The sequence below is a fragment of the Trachymyrmex cornetzi genome, unplaced genomic scaffold, assembly GCF_001594075.2.
Source record: "Trachymyrmex cornetzi isolate Tcor2-1 unplaced genomic scaffold, Tcor1.1 scaffold157, whole genome shotgun sequence".
Lineage (NCBI taxonomy): Eukaryota > Metazoa > Arthropoda > Insecta > Hymenoptera > Formicidae > Trachymyrmex > Trachymyrmex cornetzi.
This window is the reverse complement of record NW_017296168.1, coordinates 1-12,671: the sequence shown is the minus strand read 5'-3', so window position 1 is coordinate 12,671 and position 12,671 is coordinate 1. Positions and strand designations below refer to the sequence as shown.

Here is a 12,671-nt window from a genome sequence, read left to right as displayed (position 1 = left end):
CTACAGTCAAAAAAAGAGATTTTTCTGCCGTGTCTTGTTTGAGTTATAAGCATTTTGACAATCAACCCCGTACGACAACCAGCCCCGGTCTCCCCTACATCGTCGCGCACAAGATCTCTTTCGTCTTATTTTTCACTAACACGGGTATAGATACTGTTCCCTTCCCGTTTACACTTAACCTTTTATTGTCTGCCACCATCATACTTTCGTTGACTGGCTCCAAAGAATTGAATATATTTCTGTCCGGTGTCATATGTATTGAGGCTGAATCTACTATCCAGCCACTCTGACCGCTTTCGTTATTAACAAGAAACCCTGTCTTATATCCCGAATCAGATTTCTTCTTTTCTTGGTCACTTCGTTTTTTATCTTTACAGTCTTTAGTGTTCTTATCTTCCTTAACTTCCCTTTTCTTACTTCTGCACTCACTTGAAATGTGCCATTGTTTATCACAGTTCCAGCATCGTACATTTTTCAATTGTGATCGAGATCTTGCCGCTTTCGCTTGTCGCTGCACACGATAGGCTGAATTATCATCTATCGAATTTTTCGATTTATCGAAGTAAGTCGATTCTTGCAATAACTTTATTTTGATTGAGTCTCCGATATCACCAGGCCTGATCTTTCTAGTGCCATGATCATTGGTTGGTATTGCTCCGGTAATCCGGTCAATACTACGGTGCCTAGTCATTCTTCATTTATTATGAATCCAATGGCGCCCAATTGATGTGCGGCCGACATGATCTCTCCGACGTATTTTTCCATGGTTCTGCATTTTTCAAGGGTAGTAGTCGTCATCTTGCGTAGAAGACCAACTTTGCGCGTTATCCTCTGTCTTCGAAGGCTGTTCGCAGATTATTCCACGAATCTTTTGGTGTCTCGGTCTCTGCCACATGGAAATAGAGCGTTTCATCCACACTAAGCACTATTTTGGCTTTTGTCTGCTTTTCAGGGCTTTGTTCTTGTCCGACGATTGTTGTCCACAAGCCATCTAACTTCAATAAGTTTTCCATGGCTATTTTCCACGTTGCGCAGTTCTTTCGACCTCGTAGCTTAGTCACTGGCACAAACGAACTTGATGCGCCGATTTCGGTCATCTTTATTTTTTGTCAAAAGGTTCTTTTCGCTTTCGTAGATGACAATATTTTACTCTACTCACTCATAGTCGGATGAAAATTGGGCCCATAACCGATGTTGGAAACTTGAAAGCGCATTTATCGTAAATGAGCAAGAGTGTATTTATTAAATGTCGAAAGAATGTATTTTACAACATAACACACCGAATACAGGGAGAGACGACCTTACTTCTATATTAAAACGGAAAGACAAGTGAGAGAGAGTAGAAAAAAAAAATAAATGTACGCGATACGGACCTTCAACTATCAAGACGTTTATAAACGCCATTTAATATTCCGTGTCGCTCATCTTACACTTTCACACTCATACTATATTATCATTACAAGAGCGCATATACTAACATTTATCAAGAATACCAACTGTATTCATCTGCTCAGTTAAGTGGAATGTTGCGCGCATCTCTTTTTGCGTAAACTATTTTATGCAGAAGATTTTTATTTCCAAGTCAGAAAGAAGTGCGTTTAATTCAACGCGAAAATCTCAAAAGCACGATAAAAATATGTACATTGGTTTTCTTATTAAAATGCACAGCGTATATAACAGAAAAATGTGAAGATAGATTGCTACATTTACTTACCGGCTTACCGACAAGTTCTTTCCAATCTCTAGCATTCGCGTTTATGCATCATACGGGACCTCAACGGAGTAATCTCGAGTCTAGGCAGACTCACGGTTCTTAGAAACCGAGCTAGCAACCGAGGCCCTTTGCTCATTCGGGCGAGTTGAATCTCAACGATACTTCGTTTCGGTACACGTACCAAAGTGTTATTCAAAGAAATGCTATGACAGAACTTGTAAGCTTGTAAAAATGTCACGTTTGATGATATAAGCGGAGTTCCATTTTAGGTAAGGGATGCAGCAAGACACTCGAAGAAGTTTGTCGTTAAGTCTGCAACTTTTCTTTACCTTTATGCCATATTACATCTGTCTAACTTCCCTTCCGCCTATTCTTCGATTTGCTACACGAAATCTCGTTTTAACCACGACCATCGCGATACTAGAAAGCCAGAAAGTAGAAGAACCTTCTTTACCTATTCAACCAAGTGGAATCTCGTCAATACCTTTACTGCTTTTATTCATCGGCATCAATGCATGCTTCATACATAGCAAAGCAAAAGGTATTGAAGTACATCAAATATACTACAAAATAGCAACGAATCAAAAAAACATTAGTAATCATTTCACGTTATGTATATTTTATATTTTAACAATTTTTGAAATTTAAATGTTGATTGCAAGAAAGTTGAGATAAAGTTTGTAATTTTCACAGAATTTTACTTCTGCTTCAACACCTCATTCATCTTTTTCAGTCATACGGAAGATTGCATGAGTTTTTGAAGAATGAAGCTGTCCTTTCGAAAGAGTGCGCAAACTATAATTCTTGGTGTTTGTTTGGTGACATATGTAGGTTATTATTTGCTATTATAATACTCTTACATCTTGAGATAGAGTTAAATTTTTTTTAACTATATTGTATTTATTTATATAGTATAAACACAATATATTTTAATAAACTTTTATGTCGAAAAGTTTTCTCTAGTCCTCGCTAATAAAAAAAAGAGTTTTTTTGTACTAAAATTATTCGCAAAGGCACTGATTTGATTCAATTTGATCTGTCTTTTACAGAAATATGAATTGCTTTAACGCAGTTATGAAAGTGCTATATATCTTGCGATATATCAAATTACAAGTTGCATAACAGTACATTCAATGATGAGAATTATATCGCAGAGACAAGGTAGGAGGATGAGTAACTCATTTGAAGTATCGACTTTCCATCGCCATTACGCAGCGTATCGGTCCGTTTCTCCTTTTTCGTTAATAATTCATTTTTTCGCAACTTAGTTGCAGAACGGCCGACTATTAATCTTGTCACTGCGGTGATCCCTGAAATTGAATTTCCGCAGTGACAGATATTCGCTGAGGATTGCTAGATGACCATGTAGAACAGCCATAGGGTCCTGCCTCAAAACGTGAATTCTCATTTTCTTTTTTTTATATACAGGATTTTATAACGACCGCTCCATTTGTCGTACAGCCCGACTGTTTCATCGAGTGTCTCTTTGACGTTACTCATCGATAGCAGGTTGCCAATCTGCGGTGAGAATGTAGGACACAATATAGATAGCTGATAGATATTCTTTAGTTTAATTTCTGAACAAAAATTTTGGAAAAAAATAAAATAACTCAATTTTCATTTATTTTTCGAGAGAATTCACCAAATTCGCGTGACGATATTTCTTCGATACTGTAAATGAGAATCTTCTTTGCTGATAAAAGTTTGCGCAGTTATCGCGTATTCGTTGTGTATGTATGGAAACTGGTACGTATAGGACGTATTCTCACTCGCGAGAAGTGGGCCGTGCACCAGCTGTCGTTGAGCCTCGTTACCGTTCCCGTCACGTCAGTAGTGTGTGTTGCCGCGATAAATCTGGCATGCCCGAATCTCGCGCGTTATTACTTTGCGCTTTACTCGCCCCTGGCTTACGAATGGGTACCATGTCAGCTGGTATATTTCATCGAAGCTTTAACCCGTTTCTTTGACCATTACGCGACTTTTATTATCATATAATTATATGTATTAAGATCTTTTATTCTTATTATTATTATATTCTTTTTTATCTTTATTAAATAAAAAACTATAAAATGTTTTCAAAATTCACTTAACACTTAATATACGCTTAATATAAAATAAATAAAAGATGCAAATATTTATGAGAAAAAATAAAAACAAGCAATTTAAGCTAGGTTTAATACATTATTTATAGAATAAGGATTTTTATTAAACCTAGCTCAAATCGCTTGGTTTTACTTTGTCTCATAAATATTGAAATCCTTTCTTTATTTTGCACGTACGTTAAATAAATTTGGAAAAGATTCCATGGTTTCTAGATTATAGAACTTTGAGACCGTAGAATAATTTACGTTGATAATTATTATTTTCATGAAATTTTACATAATAGTGTATAATAGCATATAAACGTCTACACGTTTCTGTATTATTTTCTAGCGTGTCCAAGCCATAATCGCGATGCCTTTCAGAATGACAGACACAAGAGATAAACTTTAAGTTGGCACCGAAATTACTACTCGGAAGCCAGATAAAGTTTGGTGCAACTTAGGTAACAACATGAGGTCATCAAACAATCGGAGTAGCAGTCCGCAATGAAACCGCACTATTGCCAATTGATCGGCCCTGGTTTCAGGTCTCGTAGTTTCCACTTGATAAGATCGATAGGGTAGAAAGCAGTCGACCGGATAAGGTTAAGAAGTATAGTCCGGATCAATTGAAAGGTATTGACCTTGTGTTCCAGGTGTTACCTTGGATAAAGAATTACGTCAATTTATATCGCGAGTTTTGGATATCTCCTCCTCCACCTCCAGCATGTTGCGAAACTTTCGTCGTAACGTTAAGCCGCTTTACGAGATTACACCACTGGCAATTTACATACGATTGAGTTACGGTGCTTGCGGTGCCGGTGTTCCTGGGAAAGGCAGTTAAAAGTATACCAGTGTCGCCTGCACGTTTACACGTTATCCGGAAATCGGAGAAGGGCGAGGCTATTTCCAAGAGTTGTACAATTTACAAGCTCAAAATAAGACTACCTTTTCAGCAAACTGTTTTTGTCGATCGTATACGTTCGACTGAGAATGCGGCTTATGTAAATGCAGTTAACATGTTGTTTCACTCGCTATATTCACGCTACACATCTAAATTGTGCACATTTTCCATGTAGAACGCAAATGATATAATCCGATGGATAATCCCAAGACGATTACATCTATTATCTGTTTCGCCATGCTTGTGAAACACTAGAGCTTGAGGAGGATCGAACACCGATTGCATTTAAAAACACGAAAAAGTGGAAATTCCAAATTTTTATTAACTGCATGCTTAATCGAAAAGCAATCCCGAGTTCAATTTCCGAATTGTACGAAAAATCTAACGCGTAAGCGTAAGCGCTGCACTCCGGAACTCGGAAAGATAAACTCGGAAAAGTTTGTAATTGCACGACGATTGCAACTTAAATATACGCTGTAAGCGCAGCAGCCAGAATTCACAAGTATCCCTCACACAGTGCTGGACCCCTTTAATGAATATTACTCTTAGATCGGTGTACTTGCTTGTGTAACACGAGTACGCGAGCAAATCCGACGAGATATAGACTGGGTCGAAGTTTTGCCGCTTTCCACGAGCCGTATTATTAAACTTCCGGCAAGCCGAAAGCGAGCATATTCTAGCTTCGGTCTAAGATCGTAATAGCGAACTTTTGCCCTGCAGCCACAACGGGATTTCTCCGGCTATTCCTGCGGAAACTGAGCAAAATTATTCTCCGGCGCGTGACGACCGAATTGATTAGATCTAAACTTGCTTCCACGAGAGTACAACGTGATATCCCGAGCGCTCGGACGTGACGACAGAACGTTACATAGTAGTAACAAACGAGAGTGAGAAATTAACGTATCGCTCGTGTTCCAGCTACCGACGGAATTTTCAGCAATTCTGCTCGATGAACCCGAGCGTTGCTAGACGTTGACAAGTTAAAACCATCGAAATATTTCCACTGCATGCGCTTGAGCGACAGATACCCGCGAAAACGTGTTATAGAACGAAGACCGAAGGAAAAAAGGGAGATGAAGAGAGTCGTTTGTTACGTGCTATTAACCACATGTGTGTGATGCACACGTATCTACGTAACGGGCTCAATGATGCCGACCGAAGCAATGAATATCGTGCGCTCCGCATGCTCGACCAAATTAAATGTGATACACTCACCGCGTAACGTACGTTGGTCAGTTATACGACGCGCGTATAACCAAGCTCGTTATTCTTCTTTCATTGTCAGAAAAATTGCGAATCTCGCGTATACTTGATCCGCACGAATACGCTTTAATGATCTTTATCTGCATACGGTATTCACGGAATTCTCTCTATTACCCCAAAATTACCCATAATTTTTTATATTAAATTTATACGTAGACGTTATGTTTGTTAATAATTGCTTTTTTTAATAAACTGTTGGCTGTCTAAAGAGATGCGTGATAAAAGTTTTATCGAAACTTGCGAAAAGTACATAAATTTATTGTGTCTCATTAAGCGTTAAACTGAGAATACGCTGATTATCACGCTAAACTTTGGCTTGAAAAATATTTTGCATTGTATCAATGTCTGATTTATGAGCCAGGTTTGAAGTTGCCTACTAAAGCAATGAATACCAGTCACACCAAACGATCCATCAAGCTGAATATAATTCAGCGTCTGCATTTGACGTCATATGATGTAGTACATTACGTATAACTAAACGCTCTTTTTTGTAGACATTTCGCTCATGCGTCGCTTCTATCCATCCATACGAGGAAAATGCAAATATACGTATATACGATAATGTTATAGCTGCGAGCAACGCTCGACATACGGTATTACTTCGAATAACATTCGCGTATGGATTTTTATAATAGCTCACTTCTACGACTCCGTACAAAACGCATCATTACAAGATACGCGAGTTCAGTATTACGAGTTTTAACATATCACTAATAAAATTGCATAAAAGGAGAGGGGGAGAGAGAGAGAGAGAGAGAGAGAGAGAGAGATAGGCTCGCCTCACGCACAAATAAAATCTCCGTGTATAATGCTTGGTACATCTATATTATAACACTAGAAATTTAAAATACCTATTACTGTGTCGAAGCTGGATCTTCATTGCTTTAAATAATTCAATCTTGAATTACTAATATATACTATATATGTATACTTGTATATATATCATATTGTAGTCTTTTTCAAACTGCGCGCCGAATTGTTTTTCCGGACTATAAACGAAATTAAAACTACTCTAGTAATCGCGAATTATTTAATAATTTAATGCTATCATCAAGCATCGTATTATAAGGATGTTGATATTTTGAAACTGTTAATAAATTTATTGTGAAAAATATTACCTCGGCCGGGACTTGAACCCGGATCTCTTCTATTCCATACGAGCGTCCTAAGTCATTAGACTATCGAGGATAATAGTACTATTAATTTAGTAATGATACTATACCCACGCGTTGTTATAAAAATATACGAATTATGAATCTTAGGTGCATTACACTAAAAAAATTTTCTGATTGAAAATGGACGAAGATTTTTCTTTTTAATTTTATTAGAATTTCAGTTGAAATAACGGGAATTCTGGTCGATACAATATTCGTGGTAAAATCTACTAGAATTCTATTTATATTTTTACCAGAATAATGATATATCAATCAGAATTCTAGTTATCTCAATCAATGTTCCACTAGAATTACTATTTAATCTAATGAGACCATTTTCTCAGACTGTATTATATAGCATAATTATTATATAAATATTACGAAAAGTATTGGCTAAAGAGGAAATTGGGTAATTGCACATAGTTCTAAGGCACTTATAGCTTTAAGGTGCAATTTCATGCAGCGAAGGAAAGCTGGCTTTTTACCCCCACTTCACTACAATCAAAGCAGCGTTCAAAAGCAGTTCGCTCTTCTCCTGCTTCCTTTTCATGGAGCGTATCTTCGCTAGTTTAAATTAACGAATTCACTCATTTATTTTCGCTAGCTTTTAATTCATTTTAATAAAAATGGATTACGAAAATGAGAATATATCGGATATGTAAAAGAATATACCCGTATAATGTAGTAATTACGTATAATAGCTGCAGCAGAGATTCAGAAGCGATGCATAGCCATTGCAATTGCTAATGTACAATTATTAAAAAAGAAAAAGTATACTGGAAAGCAACCATTTCCAAAAATCGCAGCAAACATGGTTTTTTCTTTGCTTCGCTCCCAAAATTAATTTTGAAAGACATACGATTCCATGAACATGACATGACATGTACACTCAAGGACTTTGATTCTTTCTCTCGGAAATTTTTACAAATGAAGAAATGACCACTTTTCTACATTAATGCTCATAGTCCGTGCAGGATTAACGACACGACTAAACTTTATGTCCCGCGCTTAGAACTAAATTGACGATAAAGACGAAATAACCTGAATTTTTGAAAGTTTTAAAAAAGTAACCGAGGGAAAGAATCGCGAAAGTCCTTGGGTGGTGTATCTTTTGCTTTGAAAATAAGTAACTGTTCTTTTGCCTCTTTTACGTTTCGTGTCCTATATTTAAGTAGGCATTTTACATTTTCATTTGTTAAAATCATATGTCTATAAGTGTTATCGACGATTACGATTACATATATCTCGTATGTAACATACATGAGAAAACAAGCAAGACGCGTGTATTCCTGCAATTCGTGACTTCGCCAACAGAACTGGCTAGCTGACCGAAGCCGGCAGCTTGTGGTAACAGGGGCATTGTTTTTGTCGGACACGTTGCCTGGATACTAATGCGTTCGGGCACCTAACGTCCGGCTATACGTTAAGCCCGATGCGCCACGTAAATGCGGCTTACGTTCGCACGATAACGGATCCTTAAACCGACGTATGCAATATCGGTTCGTGTTAACAGTAATCCGTTTCGCGCCGAGGCGTGTCGGAGAAGGAATCGTCTATCCGGAATAATAAAATCTAGCTTCCTTTGCGCGTGAATCCGCGAGATTTCACATGGAGTAACACGACAAATAACGCCTATCTGCAATATATGCTCGCCGACGCGACGTCGCCGTTTTAGAAATTGATCGATACAATTTACCTGGATTTACGGCGTGGCAGTGGTTGAGGAGCGGCAGCCAACAGAGCAGCAGCACTGCTCTCTGCATCTAAAATCAGAATTAATTGGTGAAATATTCAGAAACATACATTGCTTCCAACGAATATTATAGCAGAGCTCATGAAAAGTTTAAAAAATCTGCTAGTAATTAAAATGATAATTACATTCTCTTTCAATTGCGCACACTTTGATGAATTCGAAATCGATTCTTCTTTAATGAAATCTTAATAAGAGTCTTAATTACGAAGGTAATTATCATTGGAAATTAAACTATTCTAGTCTTTCTGCGATTTCAGTTTCAAAGGGCTAAATAGCTCTAACGAATATTCTAGTTACCTTAATAAAGACTTGAAGCGAATTTTGATTGACAGAACATATAATCTTTCTTGAAAATTGCAAAGTTTCTAGTTGAGAATAAATGGCGGTTTCGCAAACTTTATTCAAGAAGAAATTAACGCAGGATTCTTTAAATTAGATCTGTCATACACAGTTTATCGCAGAGACTATTTTCTGTAAAGAAGTAAGATCTATAATTGTTCATTGTGCCGTAACTTCTTTTATAACACTTAGCCGTGTATAAGTATATATGTATACACACTGAAAAGTCAGCATCCATCCCTTGATTAATATTCGGACAGACCTGCTTTAAATATAATCTGCGGTTACATAATACATTCCACTATTCATTTCAGAGATAATTAAATTTTTAATATTTATCATCTTACGTAGATACACGCGCGTTTATGTGAGACTATAATAGAAAATAATCTGCGCGATTTAACGTGATTAACGTGACGCTTATTACACCCGAGTAAGTATATCGCAGGTACGAGAAACGCATATCTCGTGTACGAGAATCAGGAAGCTCTACACATGGTGAATATATGGGGAGTAAGGCAATCCTCTACTGTCCATTGTACCGATAACAAATGAACTCGGCGTGTGCATACGCCGTCGTGCATGCGCATCAGCATGCACTCGCTATGAGTTCGCACGCACGAACGCTCGATACAAAGGCAGCCGTGCAAGAAGCGTCGTACTGAATTTTTGCGAGGATGCAGCTCGCTTCTCTGCTTTGACTAACTCTCCGATACGTCCAACGCGTAAAAAGACCGATGTTCGCGATAATACTACGTGTATTGAACGATTTATCGATTCAATTCCAATATCAGTCGCGCGGAATTTGTAAATTATAGCACTTACGAATTCTGAATAATAAGTACTTGAGATAATGTTCATTTTTTTTTAATCAAAAAAAGAAGCGTAATTTTAACAAAGTTTAATTATAGCAAAATTAGTTAATACTAGTTCTTAGTATTATTTTTCTTTTTCATGATTTTTATAGAAAAAGTTCATCTGTTTCATAAATTTTTATGTCTTTTTACATAGATTAGATATATTGCATACACGATGTAAATACACACAATAGAGAATACGCAAAACGAATAAAGTTAATAAAATGAATGGAAAAACGTATATTGACATGTAAATGAGAAATTCAAACTCGCGCACGACACAAAATACAGTCGATACCTGTCATTTGTGATTCGAATATTATTATGCATTTTGAAGCCCACAACACGGTATCTTTATGTCGATATGCAAATGGAAAGTGTCAAATGCTCCGCTTGGACCAATTTATGTACATATCACGGTTCGACAATACGTGTCAAATAGAATGTAAATAAATAGTTTTTAAAATCATGCTTTTTATTATATAATTAAAATATATGGAAGACATAGGTACAATAATTCAACATTAGATTCGACTTTTATGAATAAAGTTTACTGACGTAATAAATAGTGACTCGATATTCGTACCAATAAACGACATTAATCTCATTTTGCAGGAGATGGGAAATATAGGCACAAAAGGTCGCGTTGGGCCGAAAGGTCGCACAGGTCAAAAGTGCATCAACGATTACATTCGCTATATCGGCAACCAGGTTGATTTGCTGAATAGAATTGTCAACCAAATCTTAAATTGGTAAATTTTTCTAGTCCTTTCACGATTAACGCTTTATTATTTACAATTTACATGTACATTATTTAAATATGCCATGTTTATGTTTAAATAGATGTACAATGGAAATGTTTACTTTAACATAAACTGTTTAAAAGTTTTCTTAATTAAAATAAGTAGTTACTAGCTTTAATACTAAAGATAGTAATGCATTCTATTATTTCTATTACAATTTTGATTCGAATTTTTATAATTTTATTAACTCTCTTTTAACTGTAAATATGTACGCGAGATCTAATAAAACGTACGCCAATAAATCGTGTTTGAATGTTATTGTTTTTCGAGAAATTAGGACCACCCGGTACACATTAGGCTAGCGCAATATCAAGATGTAATAACATGCACATATGTGCACGTGAGGCGTCAATCCGATATTTGCTTCAATGATACCGCAATATCGTATTGTTTGCTCAAAATCGTTCGAAAAGCAAGATGTATTTTTAAAACATTGAAATATTTTATTGTATTAATACAGTGTAATAATATCAGCGATTTGGTTTTATTTCAATAAGTACAATCTTTTAAAAACTTTCTAATCATATATGTCCCCTCTTTATTAAAAATTTAATGAAAATTATTGGTCTCAAAAAGACCAACATGATCAATCCAATGTATCGATTGTGAGTGGGCGCCAACCTATCCTTATTCATCTTTCATGATCTATATAAAATACATAAGAAACATCGTTTCGAGCTGCAACCAAAAGATTGTCTCTATATTTTTTAAAAATAAATATTGCAAATTTGAAATGTATAAAAATGGATAGAAATTGAATACAATAAATATCACTATTGTTTCTATTTCTATAAAATATACAAAGAAACTTATGAGATTAAAGAAGATATCCCTGCAGGCGGCATTCCCGAGTATGTAATAACTCACACATCTGACAAAGAAGTGTCAAAAAATCACTCCAAATTGCTATCTTGTGCATCAATTTTCAGAGTTAGATTGTATATAGCTGGTAGAAACTGTTTTCGTTGACACATTGCATGGCTTACCTTGTCAGAAATGGTACCACCATATAACTCGTCGCGTACAAGAATGTTAGATAGAAGTTTCTCATGAACATAAAATTTCGTGCCGGGTAAAATGGAAAATGATACATGTCAAGTAAACAGAAATATTAGTATCCCGTTTTCTTTACATTCTACAGTGGACGTGTGCCAATAAACATATCGCGTCGTTCCAGCGTACGAAGAAAAAAGAGCCAATATTAAAACTTGACATAGATATATCATTTTTAAGTAACCGTATTTTATGATTAAGTTTTCTAATTGTTTATTTTACATTGTATATAATAATAAACTTGGTAGCAAACTAGTTGGAAATTTTTACTAATTCGTAGGGATGCCGCAAGACGAGACAAGACGAGATTTTAGGAAATATCGTCTTGTCTTGAAAAAATTTTGAAATGTACATTCTTGTCTCGAACTTGAAAATTCTGTCTTGTCTCGAAATTCTCGACAATTTAAATAATGCGTTGTCTACAATACACGAAGTAAGAAGTAAGAATAAGAAATTGACCAATTACAATCGATTATTCTTCTCAGATTTGATTGTAATTGGTCAATTTTTTATTCTTCTTACTCCGTGTATTGTAGACGACGCTTAAGTATTTGCGCAACGTCCGTTCCATCGAAAAGGTTATTCTCTACAGCAGGATTAATTATAACAAAACATAGAAATATATTATGCGAGGAATCAGCGAGATCCCTACTTTGTTTAAATTCATGGGCTACATGTTCAATATCCAAAATCTTATTTGGCGAATAATAATTATAATTGGCGCAATAAAGTGTTTGAATAATAAAAAAA

At 36.0% G+C, this 12,671-nt stretch overlaps 1 protein-coding gene across 1 annotated transcript in view; it reads right to left on the bottom strand.

Moving 5' to 3' along the window:
• Sol1 (CUB domain-containing protein Sol1) overlaps window positions 1–8,879 on the bottom strand; it is a gene marked incomplete at its 5' end in the record, with an annotated part of 234,184 nt that extends 225,305 nt beyond the window's left edge. The window contains one exon of the mRNA XM_018503456.1: window positions 8,813–8,879. Within this exon, the coding sequence (XP_018358958.1) occupies window positions 8,813–8,879 (67 nt within the window). The remainder of the gene's footprint in view (window positions 1–8,812) is intronic.
• Between the last annotated feature and the right edge of the window lie 3,792 nt (window positions 8,880–12,671).